The sequence below is a fragment of the Mobula hypostoma genome, chromosome 15 (genome assembly GCF_963921235.1).
Source record: "Mobula hypostoma chromosome 15, sMobHyp1.1, whole genome shotgun sequence".
In the NCBI taxonomy this organism is placed as follows: domain Eukaryota; kingdom Metazoa; phylum Chordata; class Chondrichthyes; order Myliobatiformes; family Myliobatidae; genus Mobula; species Mobula hypostoma.
The window spans coordinates 59,948,811-59,965,412 of NC_086111.1; the positions used below are offsets into that span (position 1 = coordinate 59,948,811).

Genomic DNA, 16,602 nt, shown 5'->3' on the forward strand with positions numbered 1-16,602 from the left:
TTACATTCATAAAGAGTTATAAGGCAGGGATGGACTATTCATTCTGAAATCCATGGGCTTAATATTATTTGCTTATTAAAATATGATAATACTGACTTTGAGTGCATGTGTAATGAGCTGCCAGTGGGAGTGGGGGATGTGGGCTTGATTGCAACACTTAAAGAGAAGTTTGGACAAGTACATGGATGGATGGCGTATGATGAGCTATAGTCTACGGTCCAGCGGTGGATTGATTGAACTGGGCAGAATAACATTTCAGCACGGACTAGATGGGCTGAAAGACCTTTTTTCCTATGCTGTAGTGCTCTATGACTAATTTTTAATCTCAGTCAATATTCTTGCTGTGTACAAGTTACTGTTCTGTGTTTAAACAACATTACATGGTAGACTACTGAAACACAAAAAGTTCTTTTCTGTTTCAAATATTAATTGTAAGCCGGCCTCTCAAAATTGGGCTCTCAGTGGCAATGACCATTCATTACACTTATAACTGCCCATGGGCATAATTTAAGGTTTCACAGTGGAATTTAAAGCAAGTTAGTGTGTCAAGAAGCATAACATCTTCCGTGGGAAATCCCTGAACAATGTGATTCCAGACTGTAGCAACATACATCCTTAACCAATTGAACATGAGAATCAGTAATGAATATCACAGAATTGGAGGAAGGAAGGATAAATTAAAATGCTGAATTCAGTATTAGGTGAGGTGAGGCGTATTAAACAAAGATTAGGTAGAGATAACAAAGGAAATACTAGTAGTAAAATTAATGTTACTTAAATAGAAGCTGGAGGTTGAGATAAGCAAATACAAATTTTCAGAGCCACATGGATTGTTTAGAAATACCATTAATATAGCACGTGACTTGAAGTAGGCAAGTAATAACTGTTGGTGTGCTTAGTTGGTTGCTCTGAAGTGATTTCAGCAACTTCACACCTTTCTATGTATTTAATCCCATCCCACATCCCATTCCCATTCTGACATGTCTATCCACGGCCTCCTCTACTGTAAAGATAAGCCACACTCAGGTTGGAGGAACAACACCTTATATTCCGTCTGGGTAGCCTCCAACCTGATGGCATGAACATCGACTTCTCTAACTTCCGCCAAGGCCCCACCTCCCCCTCGTACCCCATCTGTTACTCATTTTTATGCACACATTCTTTCTCTCACTCTCCTTTTTCTCCCTCTGTCCCTCTGAATATACCTCTTGCCCATCCTCTGGGTCACCCCCCCCGTCTTTCTTCCTGGACCTCCTGTCCCATGATCCTCTCGTATCCCCTTTTGCCTATCACCTGTCCAGCTCTCGGCTCTATCCCTCCCCCTCCTGTCTTCTCCTATCATTTTGGATCTCCTCCTCCCCTTCCAACTTTCAAATCCCTTACTCACTCTTCCTTCAGTTAGTCCTGACGAAGGGTCTCGGCCTGAAACGTCGACTGCACCTCTTCCTATAGATGCTGCTTGGCCTGCTGCGTTCACCAGCAACTTTGATGTATGTTTCTATGTATTTAATTAGTTGGTTAGATGGTGGAATGCTATTTTTAGGAAGCTTTTCAAGGATTACTGGCTCTTCTGTATTTACCTGCGCACATAATGTTGTTTGGATGTGTTACGAAATATTTATATAATTCCATAAGCCACAACTGTGCATATTAATATCTTGGGTGGTTCTTTATTGAATATTTTTGATAATCTGGATATACTATGTTTAATGGGTTTCCTTTATTTTATAAAGCCATGATTAATTTGTCAAACATGATTTCCCTTTTATTTACACATGTTGACATTTCACAGTCATATTAAAATGTTCTAAATGTGTGCTTACTGCCCTAATACATTCTACTGATGTCAAACAGACTCGGTACATCGCCCTCCTTTCTCTGATCTTTTCTTGAATAGTGGGATTAGGTTTGCTAAATTCAGAGCAGTTGGGATTATTTTCAAATCTACAGAATTAAAGAAAATACATTCAGTTTCTCAGCAGTTGCTTTTTTAAAAAAAGTCTCAAGATTTCAAGAAAATAGGTTCAGGAGTAGGCCCTGAATTTCCACATCTTTCAAAAGTTTATCAATTTCCTCTCTAAACACAAATATTGTTGTCATGAATATTACAGAAAAAAGTGTGGCTTAATATCTTTGTACTGAACTGAAAATAGATCCAAATATAGCTAACAAGAAAAGTTGAAGACCATATAGGATTGAAGAAAGAGGCATTTAATGTTGTCAAATTTGAAGGTTTGGGAACCTGTAGATGTATTCCCAAGGCAATTGACAAGGTGCCACTTAAAAAACTGTTGCACAAGATAAGAACTCAGGGTATTGGTGGAAGTGTATTAGCATGCATTGGAGATTGATTATTACAGAGAAGACAGAGAATCAGAGTAAGCAAGTCTTTTTCATAACGTAAGGACATAATTAATAGAGTGTATGAACGATCAATTCTTGGTCCTCAATAGTTTACAAATTTTGTTAATGACAGAGTGGAGGTGTGTAAAGTATCTGCTGACATGAAAATAAGTGAGAGGAATGTTGCTGTGACGATATTTGGACTTTGGAACAGGATACTGAGTGAGTGGGTGAAAACTTGGCAAATGGAGCTTAATGTGGGAAAGAGAGCTCATGTGTCTTACCAAGAGGAATGTTCAGGCAGACTATTATCTAAAGTGGAGAAAGATCACAGATGAGCAAAATATCGTGGGATCTAAGCTGGCAGAAGTGTACAGCATTTGGTCATGAGGACAAACAGCGAACTGCACTTTACTGCAAGAGAGTTGAAATTCAGAAATAGAGGAAGTGTTATTTCAATTGGACAGGGCACTAATGAGACCACACCTGGAGGATCATGCAGTTTTGATTCCCTAAGGAAGGGGTATTCTGGCAGAAGAATTTCACTTGACTAATTCTTGGGAGGACAGGACTGTCCTTTCATGAGCAGCCAAAGAAACTTCATCTTATGTAGTTCAAAATAATGAGGGGTAATTTTATTGAGATGTATTAGATCCAACAGGGATAGAGCAGGCTAAATGTCAAGAGCTTTCCACTTGGGAAGGTCTTGAGCAAGGGAATATCGTTACAAGATTTGTGAGTGGTCATTTAAAACTGATCAATGGAGAACTTCAATGGATGCAGGGTGACTTGGATAGGTTGGGTGAGTGGGCAAACTCATGGCAGATGCAATTTAATGTGGATAAATGTGAAGTTATCCACTTTGGTGGCAAAAATAGGAAAACAGATTATTATCTGAATGGTGGCCGATTAGGAAAAGGGGAGGTGCAACGAGACCTGGGTGTCATTATACACCAGTCATTGAAAGTGGGCATGCAGGTACAGCAGGCGGTGAAAAAGGCGAACGGTATGCTGGCATTTATAGCGAGAGGATTCGAGTACAGGAGCAGGGAGGTACTACTGCAGTTGTACAAGGCCTTGGTGAGACCACACCTGGAGTATTGTGTGCAGTTTTGGTCCTCTAATCTGAGGAAAGACATCTTTGCCATAGAGGGAGTACAAAGAAGGTTCACCAGATTGATTCCTGGGATGGCAGGTCTTTCATATGAAGAAAGACTGGATGAACTGGGCTTGTACTCGTTGGAATTTAGAAGATTGAGGGGAGATCTGATTGAAACGTATAAGATCCTAAAGGGATTGGACAGGCTAGATGCGGGAAGATTGTTCCCGATGTTGGGGAGGTCCAGAACGAGGGGTCACAGTTTGAGGATAGAGGGGAAGCCTTTTAGGACCGAGATTAGGAAAAACTTCTTCACACAGAGAGTGGTGAATCTGTGGAATTCTCTGCCACAGCAAACTGTTGAGGCCAGTTCATTGGCTATGTTTAAGAGGGAGTTAGATATGGCCCTTGTGGCTACAGGGGTCAGGGGGTATGGAGGGAAGGCTGGGTTCTGAGTTGGATGATCAGCCATGATCATAATAAATGGCGGTGCAGGCTCGAAGGGCCGAATGGCCTACTCCTGCACCTATTTTCTATGTTTCTATGTTTCTTGTGGTGAGTAATGAATCACTGAAATCCCAGCTCCAGAGTGCTTTAGGGGTTAGATCCTTAGGGATAGTTAGGGAGGAGGTAGATAAACTTTAGAAAGATCAGGTGTTAGATCATATTGGGAATTGGTACAGAAGAGGAAATGAGGCCATATCAATCACAGGGCAGGCATGAGGGGCTAGGTTCATTTGTATCCATGTTCTTATGTTCCTATCAATGTTAATGATATCAGTGTTGATATCACCTCCTGAAACAATGAGATAGATTTTAACCAGCAAACAGAGGAGTATTTAATTGGGAATATCACAAGTTGCTTGAAGATGCAAAAAACGTTTCTTCTACTAATTCCAAAGGATAAATCATTGATGAACGCTTTCTATTTCTAATCTGCAACCAACATTGGATATAAATATGAAAATTTACCACCATGTGATTAAACATCATTGAAGTTTGAAGAAGCCTTTCCATTGAGCACACTGTCAAGGATAGGTTTTTTTTTGCATTTGACCATCAATTGATTGGCATTAGATTAAAGCTCTGAGGTCCTGACAATTTTGGGACTTTGAGGCTGCAGGTCTGGTGGTTCTCTGTACTTTTGGATGTTATTCCTATTTATTTAATTCACTTATTTTTCAAGACATTACACAGTATTACTATAAATTTTCCAGAAATAGAGGGTGTGAAACAGGATCCAGGCAAGTTGAAAGTGTAAGGAATGGGGGCCCAAGTAGGTGAGTTGAGAGGGAGTGTGCTGGCTGAAATAAAAGGGAGTGCAGGAACCAGGACACTGGTGAGGTGAAAGGAAGTGTAGCAAACATCTACTGGCTGAACCACTGGAATTTCTAAATCATCAGTACAACAGATTATGGAGTTTTACTGTTACCCCAGCCCTTATTACAAACTGTAGATCTGATTTATTAGGACTAATCATGTTGTGAGCACTTTAAGTTTGCCATGTTGAAGTTTTATTGTGCTCATAGAGAACGATTCAACTGCTGTTTACTAGAGCTGTGAATGCATCAACTTCTGCAGCTATTGTTGCTACGATAGCATGACCGGTTGACCACTTCACAAAGCTATCAATGCCAAATTTATTGAAGTGGTAGAATGAAGGCTTGCTAGAAGAAGACCTCATAGTTTTTTCTTCTTCCCATGCACCACCTATCCGCTACTGATGAAGCTGTTCCCCCAGGATAAAAGAAGTAATTCAAATGTGAGGTAACCAGTTCAGAGGCAAATATATTAAAATAATTACTCTTTATTCTAAATCCTATCTTCCTACTTCTACCTTCACAAGGAGACAGTCAAGATTTGCTAGCACATTTCCTCCTGCACATTTATAGAGGGACACTTGGGGGACCTGAGGAATCACAATGGGAAAGGATAAATTACATTTTTCAAGTCAGAATTTTTTGTTATCCTTTTCAAACCTCTTGACCTTTTGAGAACCAAGAGGCACAGTGGCGTAATGGGTAGCATACAGATCACAATACCAGGGACTCGGGTTCGATTCCCACTATTGCCTGTAAAGTGCTTGTACTAAATAATTCGGAAAATGTGTAGCTTGGGCGGTCGATAGTTGGGTTGAGTTGCTAACAGCACACTGACGATGTCTCCTTGTATGGTGATGAAACCTTTGCAAGCAAGTTGCCAAGATCGGAGAACAACTCAAACCAACGAGGAGTTTGTATGTTCTCGTGACTGCGTGGGTTTCCTCCGGGTGCTCCAGTGTCCTCCCACAGTCCAGAGACCTTCTGGTTGGTAGGTTAATCGGTCACTGTAAATTGTTCTGTGATTAGGCTAGGGGTAAGTTGGGGGTTGCTTGGTGACGTGGCTCGAAGGGCCAGGAGGGTCTATTCCACGCTGTATCTCAATAATAGATAAATAAAAATCTATATAGTTAGAGGGAGCTAACTACATGCACTTACCATTATGAGACATGCCAACTGTGAGGCACTTCTGGAACCTGCAGTACTGGCATTTATTTCTGTTCTTTTTCTGAATTCTACAGTTTAGGTCACATTTATCGTACATCAACTTCAGCCTTATTGTTCGCCGGAAGAAACCCTATAACAAACCAATGCCAACCAATTCATATCATAGGATGAACATACAGGAATAAAATGGCTAAGTAATCAAAGAAAGGTGTAGAATTAATCACTTTCTTTCATCTTGTACTGAACTATGTAATATTGAAATGGCAGCAGTAGCATCTTATTGAGTCATACAATATTTTTAATAAATACGTTAACAAATGTGTAAGAGGTCAAAATAATGATTCCTGGTAGATAAACGAAAGTAACTGGACCACTGTACCTTGCACCCTTCACAAGCATGGACCCCATAATGGAATCCTGAAGCCTTGTCACCACATACTCTGCACTCAATCGACAGGGTTGAACTTGACGAATCTTCTTGCAGCTTTGAAAGTGCTGGCCCTTTCCCTGATATTTCATTTAAGGAGGATGGTTCAACTTTAATCGTGCCTGTGTACGAAAGAGTCCCTTTCTCATTCAAAATTCATAAGAGCAGTTCAGGGAAATTTGGGATTAATTTCATGATAGGCTTTAAACTAGGGCTTAACTATAGATAAATAAAATAATGCAGGATGTACAGTATAGAAACAGCGAATACAGTCTTACAGTCAGTGCCAAGATTTATCTTGCACTTAAGTCATTCTTAACTTTTCTCATATAAATCCACAGCATGACCCTCTCTTTGTTTCTTCCTTATTTGTTTGCCCAACCTCCCCTAAAATGCACCTACAATATTCCCTTCGACCACTTCCCATGATGGTCACTACTCTTTTGACATGGAATTTTACTCTCGACCTACCAGAAGATTTCTTGCATTACAGTATTCAGAAAGTCTTGAAATAATGAAAGCAAGGAACTGTGCAATTTACAGCTGTTCAAGTAGAAAAAAGGCATACTTGATTCGATTGAATGAACTTCAACGCATTATTAAAATATTTATAACATTCAGACCCATTTTCCTGCACAAAATTAGTAAGGCCCAAAGCTTCTCAGACCCACTCAAATGGGATCCTCATTTTATTTCTTGTGAAATTTATTACTTTTCTTGATGTCCTTTTATCTGTTTAAGATGTTGCTTATTTAGATTCTCTTGCTTTTGCCAGGTAGGTATGCATTTTTTATTCCCTATAGTATAAATTATTACAGTAAGTCCAACTTCTGTTCTCCTTGGATGCAACAATAATTTAGTCCTCATTAGACTCAGTTTATACCAATGAAGTCAACAGTAAGGACAAGACTTTTGTTCACATCTATATTATTCACAACAGGCATTCTGATGCTGTTATTCAATGAAAAAATTATTAGATAGTTAGCTTTCGCTAGATTTGTCACATAAAATCAAACATACTTTGATAGTCCAGAAATCTGTCATCATATTTATAGTCTGAAGAAGACTCATCAATTCTTAAAGAGGCAGCTGCATGATCCTCATAATGAATGGCAGAAGCACTGGAGAAGTTTACTGCAGCAAACGGCTTTACATCAAAGGAATGAGAATGGTTGCCGAGATCTGACAGGTCCATTGTACCCATGGCAAAGTTGATGGGCCATAACGGTAATTGTGTATCCACCATTCTGTATTCTGAGGAAAAAAGGAAAAGATAAGTATTGTGATTATTTTAAGGAATCCTGCTTCATACTTTATGCAAGTCACACTGGTACAGTCATCAAGTAACTGAAAACATAATTCTTAATTTAGAGAATGATGTATGATGTTGGGGGAGGAGGAGGGCTACAATCAAGAGTTATTAAATAACATGACATGACACTGCATTATAAGTGATCAGTTTATATTGGAAGCTGTCTTTTTGAAACTTATTCTCAAGGCTTCATAGCCATTGCAGAACAATAATTTCTATATATTAAAAATGTAGACTTTGTCCCTCTTGCTAACAGCATACAGAAAAAAGCACATCATAGAACAATAAACATGAGAAGTTCTGCAGATGCTGCAGATCCAAAGCAACACACATGAAATGCTGGAGGAACTCAGCAGGCCGGGCAGCATCTGTGGAAAAGAGTAAACAGTCGATGTTTCAGGCTGAGACCCTACTTCAGGACTGGAAAGGAAGGGCAGAAGTCAGGGAAATCATAGAATGTTTGCCAGAACATAGAACGTAAAAAACCGACAGCACAATACAGGCCCTTTGGCTCACAAAGCTGTGCCAAACATGTCCTTACCTTAGAACTACCTAGGCTTACGCATAGCCCTCTATTTTTCTATGCTCCATGTATCCATCCAGGAGTCTCTTAAAAGACCCTATCGTTTCTGCCTCCATCACCGCCGCCAGCAGCCCATTCCACACACTCACTACTCTCTGCGTAAAAAACTTACCCCTGACATCTCCTCTGTACCTACTTCTAAGCATCTTAAAACTATGCCCTCTCATGCTAGCCATTTCAGCCCTGGGAGAAAGCCTCTGACTATTCACACAATTAATGCCTCTCATTATCTTATACACCTCTATCAGGTCACCCCTCATCCTCCGTCGTTCCAAGGAGAAAAGGCTGAGTTCACTCAACTTATTCTCATAAGACATGCTCCCCAATCCAGGCAACATCCTTGTAAATCTCCTCTGCACCCTTTCTATGGTTTCCACGTCCTTCCTGTAGTGAGGCAACCAGAACTGAGCACACTATTATAAGTGGGGTCTGACCAGGGTCCAATATAGCTGCAACATTACCTCTCGACTCTTAAACTCAATCCCACGATTGATGAAGGCCAATGCACCGTATGCCTTCTTAACCACAGAGTCAATCTCTATAGCAGCTTTGAGTGTCCTATGGACTTGGACCCCAAGATCCCTCTGAACCTCCACACTGCCAAGAGTCTTACAATTAATACTATATTCTGCCATCATATTTGACCTACCAAAATGAACCACCTCAAACTTATCTGGGTTGAACTCCATTTGCCACTTCTCAGCCCAGTTTTGCATCCTATCAATGTCCCACTGTAACCTCTGACAGCCCTCCACACTATCTATAACACCCCCAATCTTTGTGCCATCAGCAAATTTACTAACCCATCTCTCCACTTCCTCATCCAGGTTATTTATAAATATCACAAAGAGTAGGGGTCCCAGAACAGATCCCTGAGGCACATCACTGGTCACCGACCTCTATGAAGAATATGACCCATCTACAACCACTCTTTGCCTTCCATGGGCAAGCCAGTACTGGATCCACAAAGCAATGTCCCCTTGGATCCCATGCCTCTTACTTTCTCAATAAGCCTTGCATGGGGTACCTTATCAAATGCCTTGCTGAAATCCATATACACTACATCAACTGCTCTACCTTCATCAATGTGTTTAGTCACATCCTCAAAAAATTCAATCAGGCTCGTAAGGCACAACCTGCCTTGACAAAGCCATGCTGACTCTTCCTAATCATATTATGCCTCTCCAAATGTTCATAAATTCTGCCTCTCAGGATCTTCTCCATCAACTTACCAACCACTGAAGTAGGACTCATTGGTCTATAATTTCCTGGGCCATCCCTACTCCCTTTCTTGAATAAGGGAGCAACATCTGCAACCCTCCCTCTTCTTTAATAACTACATGCTCAAGCTTTTGCTATTGATCTTTCTTGTGTTAACTTCAAAGGATGCATATGTTCAAGACAAGTATTAGCCTCTTTCCTTATGTTAAGTGAGGACCTACTAGCTGTTGAAAAGCCATTGTATAAAGTTTGTTTTCAATAAGTGGGTCAAAGATCAAGGGCAATTTACTCAATATACTTCGGTAATCATTGTAACAATTGAGCCACTGAATCATTCATTGTGGAAAAGTCCCTGTGCCAAACATCAAATATGCATTTATAATGATCTTACATTAGTCCCATTTTCATTCTTACCACAATCCTATCATTTCCTCCAAGATTCTATCATCTACCTACACACTGGGAGCAATTTACTGTAGCCAACCCCACATACCTTTGGGAAACTGGAGCAGCCTGAGGAATCCCTACAGGAACAGGAATAATGTGGAAACTCCATGTAGACAGCACAATTCAGAACTGAGTTCCAGTCAGTGGAGTAGTGAGACAGGAAGGCTACTAGCTGCACCACCTAATGGCTCAAAATTGTCAACGAAAGAGCTGACATGTTCTTCAGCTTCAACAGTTACCCATTCCCACCGCGCCACAACTCCTTGCTTTTCCACTCAATGACCACATCTAACCATACTTAATAAGGGAGCCCGTTACCCAGGTAGGTAGCTTAAAAATATCTTTCTATATCATGCAAGATGCCTGAAGAGGCCTGCCCACCTGAATTATTCTCATTCGGCCTGTGGACCAATTTCAACTTATGCTTCGGTCTCTAGGTTCTTGTACTCATTTGCAAGCAGTGAGTCGTCTCGGCTTATGGAATTTAGACTAGTTTCTGCTTTATATATTTGCCACATTTCGGTGCATAATTTACTGCAGAGCAAAATCGGTGCAAAACCAGATCAGATAAGATCAGCGTGGTAACTGCTGAAACTATTCACAAAGCATGAAAATGATCACCCTTCTTTAATCTTTCAATCTTTCAGATATGGTGCTCTGTCTCTCACAAGACAATTGGGCACTAACATTGGAACTATGAAAGTCTGCCTAACTATATAAAGCCCACTTATATCATTATTTTTCACTTCTACTTTTACCTTAGTTGTGTTTGTGCAGCAAAAGAAAAACAAACAAGAATTTCCTCTCTAATCTATGGCTTAAAAATCTGTTTCTGTGTATCAACATTATTAAATCTTCAGGCAACCACACAAAAAGTAAATTTCTGAACATATCTCCACATTGGAAAGATTATATGGCTAAATTTTCCCAATTAGTGTTTCAAATGCAAAAACATATTTCTTCTTATTGCAGAAAATTGTAGAACCAGCTGTTAATAAGTTATCTTCAAATCTCATGCAAATAATGATTTCCTAGTTGATGCAATCAGCTATCTGGATTGCACAATGTATGCTTTATAAATTAAGGTAACTCAGCAGGGGAGTATACAACAATAATAGGATTTAAAGTATGTGAAAATATATTGCGTAATGATTATGCAGCCTTAAAAAGGTATAAATGCTAACTTTACTAAATTAAAGCATTTAGTGATCATATTTGCAAAGGGTATGTTATTCATTTACAGATTTTTACAATCTGTGGAGTCAAACTCAGCACAAATACTTCCTTTGTTTCACCACATCACTTCAGCACAATCTTAAGGCACTGAAAATTCATTACAAGACTGTAAATTTCAGGCAGCTGCCAGTTTTACATTAGACCAAGTTACCAAAGCATAAGCAAATGAAATTTGAGAAAGCACTGCTATGAATGGTCTACCCTTCACACTTAGAACATACCACCCAAAAAGAGCGAAACAGGCTTAATTTAAAAATTAATAAAGTAGATTTGTTTGGTACATATTCAAGTATTTCAGGTCCCCAATGTAGATTGACTTCAAATACTGTATATAGATTTAAACTGCAATGTTAAATAAAATTAGCAATTGAATTTAATGCCTAAAACTTATGCTGAGCATTTATGAAACAAACATGTTCTAGGAAAACTAAGGTTTTAAACTCAATAAACTTGGATTATTTTTAATCAGCAACAGTCAGTAAGTTTGATTTCATCCACCACCGTGAACACTCACTTCCTCAACCATCAGGAAACTTCAGCAGCAAAAAATGTATTGCACTAACCTCTCAGTTCCTAACCTCCATAATTTCTACCAGCCAAAATGACAAAATATTCAGGAACATAGGAATGCCACCCCAATCAAATTTGCCTCCAGGTTGCACAGCATCTTCTCTTGGAAATTTCTTGCTATTATTTCATTGTTGATGGGTCAAAACTTGTCTTTGAGAGCATGATGTTGATTACCCTTCTTGAACCAATTTAACGTTTTTCATAATGGAGATCAAATTGTGTTGTTTGCTAAGAAGTGCCAGGATTTTGAATCAATCTTGAAAAAGCAACTGCAGTATATTATCAATTAAGAGCAACGTGCAGCTTGGAGGGGAACCTGGGTTGATGCCTGCTACTCTGTCATTCTAGGTAACACAAGCCAAGAAATGCAATGACAAAGTCTTTGGCAAATTGGTGCAAATCATCATTGAGATGAAAGGGTTTGCAGAGTTCAGAATTGACACTTGGTCTCTAGATCTCCCTTTAGTTACTGTGATTGAATGGTAGTTTCAATTAAATTTCTTGACAATGGCAGTTCCAAGACTGAACATTGCCTTGAGGTGGTGGACAATATTGCACCTCATTTCTGGAGTTCAGTTGTTTGGCTTGTGATCTATTTTTAAAATAGAGCCAAAACCAGGAAGTTCTATTGGAACACACCTACCACTAACTCAACCGTGTAAGTACTTTCTGTTATTATGGTTGATAACACTTTATCAATTCCCTGACTGAAAGCAGCTAATGAGTTGAATTTATCCAACATTTTGTGGGTAGGGCTTAGCTAGTCAATTTTGTATTGTTCACTTTTAGCAGGTATTGCTGCATTGGAATAGCTTGGCTGAAAACACAGCCTACTTTGAACACTCTGTTAGCACAAAAACAAGGACATTTAAGTAGCTCAAAGCTATTATTTCATCTGGTCTCCAGCTTTTGATTGGAAAAGTTGAGGAGTTCGGCTGAAAAGGAACGATTTGTAATGATGACTGTTGCTTAATTTGTCTGTGGATAACTCTCCAATAACAGGGAGGAGGATATATGGGATCAGGTTTACCGGGCATGCCTGTGTGGTGTTATTCCCCAGATCTGCTGTCCAGTTGGTATTACCTGTGTTATTCTTAGTTTTGGTAGTGGTTTTAACTTGCTGGGCTTTTTTCCATGCGGCAATTATGCACCAATGACTTAGTATTGTATGGTCATAGAAATGTGACAAGGAACCATTTAGCTTATTGTACTTGTTCCAACCACAAAAGAGCTATAACCATCTCAGACTCCTGCACCTACTCCATAGCAAACACACACAAAATTCTGGAGGAACCCAGTAGTTCATGCAGCATCTATGGAAATGAATGAATGTTTGATGTTTTGTGCCGAGACCCTTCTTCAGGACTGTGCCTATCACCCACACTCCAATCTGACCCACTCCCTTTATTTGATTCCATGTTCCATCTTCCTTTCCTACCTGATTCCATCATCCGCCTCCACCAATTACCTCCTAGCCTCCAACACTATTTCCACTCTTCCATCCTCCAAATGCCTGTTACCGCTCCTCACTTGGGCCCACTTATTGCCTACTCTACCCCTTCCTCTCACCTCTTTGTATTGGCAATCTCCCTTCTATCTTTCAAACCCGATGAAGAGTCTCAACCGAAAATGTCAACTGTCCATTTCCCTGCACAAATGCTGCCCTGACCTGTTTGTTGAGCTCCCCAGCATCTTGTTTGTTGCATGAAAGAGCTTTCCGGCTTAATCCCATTTCCTGACTCGGTATCAACAGTCCGTTGGGTACTCAGCCACTCCTTCAGGAGTTGAGTTCCAGACCGCCACAAGGCTGAGTGAAAGGAGTTTATCCTTAATTCCCTTACAGTCCTTTTATCAATCATTCTATAACCAGGTCCTCTTTTACCAGTCATTCTATACCCATGTGTGAATAGTCAGAGGCTTTTTCCCAGGGTTGAAATGGCTAGCATGAGAGGGCACAGTTTTATGGTGCTTGGAAGTGGTACAGAGGAGATGACAGGGTAAGTTTTTTTACGCAGAGAGTGGTGAGTGCATGGAATGGGCTGCTGGTGGCGGTGGAGGCAGAAATGATAGGGTCTTTTAAGAGACTCTTGGGTGGATACATGGACCTTTGAAAAATAGAGGGCTATGGGTAAGTCAAGGTAGTTCTAAGGTAAGGACATGTTCGGCACGGCTTTGTGGGCCGAAGGGCCTGTATTGTGCTGTAGGTTTTCTATGTTTCTATGTCCTATAGTCATTGACACCTCTCTCAAAGAAAATAATCCTTCCTGTCCAGTCTTCCTAAGCCTATAATGATTTTGACATCAACATGGATTTCAGACAAGGAAGCTTTTGTTCCAAAGATGCTAATGAGGTTTTACAACTGTCTGGGAGTTTCATGACAGCAACTATATTTACAGAGATATTTAGTTGAACTTATGTTCCTTGTTTGGTAGACAAGATTTTGAAATGTCTCCAGATCATTAGTTCAGGCTCCCATATTGTTAGTTCAGTGCAAGAGCCACTTTGCCACTATGCCCCCATCATGTAATGGTGTAGTTAAGTTACAACTGTTCATGGTTCAGTGAGGATGCTACCACATGTAAAAAGGCATGTAACATCCTATTACAAACAAGAGAAAATCTTCAGATGCTGGAAATCCGAGCAACATACACACAAAATGCTAGAAGAACTCAAACACAAAATACTCTGCAGATGCTGGGGTCAAAGCTCAGCAGGCCAGGCAGCATCTAGGGAAAAAGTACAGTTGACATTTTGGGTCGAGACCCTTTTGCAGGACAGGACCAAAACAAATTCAGTGTTTCTAGCACAACTTGGCCATGCCTATGTAGTTTCAGTCTACTATGCAAAAAGCATGCAATGTACAGTCCTGCAGAGATCAGGACAGCTGAAGTTTTTTGGTAGTCCATAAAAACTAAAAAAAGAGTAGAATCTCTAATATCTCTGTGCTAGAGCTCCTCAGTTGCTCAAACCTGTGCATCAGCTGCTCCCGTTTCCTCCTCAATTGCTCTTTCTCTGACATCAGTCTCTGCTCGCCCAACTGGATAGACATTATGTGCTCAGTCGCCTTCCGAAGGATCTCAGCCTGAAACGTCAACTGTCATTTTTTTTCCATAGATGCTGCCTGGTCTGCTGAGTTCATCCAGCATTTCCTGTGTGTTGCATGTAACATCCTGTCTGCCAGGGTCAAACATGGTGTGAAATAAAAGTGAAACTGACTGTCCATATTGCAAACTCTATAATTTCAGCAGTATTTCCTTTCTGGACTCATTCGGCTGCTAGTTTATGTATAAGTGGGTGAGGTTGCCAATGCTGCCTTCTCTATTCAGCTTTGCGATTTCTGACAAAGGATCATTCGGACAATTCAAGTTCTTGGAGTGACGCTGCTCATGGAATGATACTCCTGGTAAATGTCCTCAAGGAACTTTATTTGTGGAATGATAAAGTAGAAATAAAATAAAACAGCCACAATTTGTTACATTATGCATGATTTGGATATTTGTTTTTATTTTTCATTTCATATTCAAATAAATAATATCAAATACATTTCCATCACCCTGAATTAAAAAAACACAACCCTCTAGTTGTGGAATAAACAGAGGATGCATTTATTAAGTTTGTGTTAAAATGAATTATCCATTTACGGCATGGACGATTCATTACTAAATGGGCCATTCTGTGCAGAAAGCTAGCTAATCACAGATGTATTTTTATTTGGTGATAAAATCTGATCACTACTTCCTGTGTCTGTTTTCACGACTCCACTTTAAAACAACAGTTGAGACACTTATTGTTAGAGGCTGAATGCACCTACGTGTTCTGTGGATGTCAGAATTTTTTTACCATCCTGCTAGCTGCGTTATTAATAAAAGCTTTAAACATCTTCAGTCCAAAATCTACACCAATCTTCTGTCCCTTACCCTCTCGAGCAGCAGGTTTGTCTTTGTGGAAATGAGGAGCATCTCCCCTCTCCAGTGAGTGAATGAGAGCAGTCCTCATGCCCTCTCAATTATGATTTTTTCTTTTACCTTTGAAAAGTAGCCCATCGCCCAGGACATACCCTGTCCTCATTGGGGAGGAGGTACAGGAGCCTGAAGGCACACATTCAATGATTCAGGAATAGCTTCTTGCCCTCTGTCATCAGATTTCTGAATGGATACTGAACCCATAAATACTACCTCACTACATTTTTTTTTCTCTTTTTGCACTATTTATTGAATTTAACTTTTAAACTACATTTATCCTTTCTGTAATTTACAGTTTATAAAATATTATGTATTGCATTGTACTGCTAGCGCATAACAACAAACTTTACGACATATGCAGGTGATATTAAACCTGATTCGGATTCTGATAATTTAATTTACAACATTGGTCACTTTGCAAACACATCACTTTAAGAGTTAATAGGCTGTACCCATTTGTTTCTACTTGTGTTATTAATTGACTGATCTTGTTACGAATATTGTACGAATTTGAATAAAGTACCGTCAATTTTTTAATGGGTATAGTTTTCCCTATTCTGGCTCAATTGGAAATAGGATTGCACAGAATGTTTACATTCTTTTTTGTTTTAATATTAATTAAAGGAAATACAAAAATGTTCTGACTGTCTCGGGTTTCTTCCAGTTTCATTTATCCTCTGGTCTCCACTGAAACACTTGAGTCTGAATGAATTTGAACTTCTATGCAGGTTGAAAACTGCCATGCAATGTTGTTGAACAAATCTTCCATTCACACGTTAGTGAGGCCTTATCTGGAGCATTGTGCGCAGTGTTGGTCACCTACCTACAGGAAAGATGTAAATAAGGTTGAAAGTGTACAGAGAAAATTTACAAGGATGTCTAGAGGACCCGAGTTATAAGGAAAGATTGAATAGGT

The 16,602-nt window shown here is 39.7% G+C and overlaps 1 protein-coding gene across 4 annotated transcripts in view; it reads right to left on the minus strand.

Annotated features, from left to right (window-relative positions):
- Positions 1–16,602, minus strand: part of pparg (peroxisome proliferator-activated receptor gamma) — a 148,068-nt gene that overhangs the window by 21,536 nt on the left and 109,930 nt on the right. For all 4 annotated transcript variants that reach the window (XM_063068162.1, XM_063068160.1, XM_063068159.1 and 1 more), the window contains 3 exons: positions 7,376–7,609; positions 6,308–6,477; positions 5,920–6,058 (listed from right to left, as the gene is read on the minus strand). In XM_063068162.1, coding sequence (XP_062924232.1) covers positions 5,920–6,058; positions 6,308–6,477; positions 7,376–7,601 — 535 coding nt within the window. In that variant the 5' untranslated portion in view covers positions 7,602–7,609. The remainder of the gene's footprint in view (positions 1–5,919; positions 6,059–6,307; positions 6,478–7,375; positions 7,610–16,602) is intronic.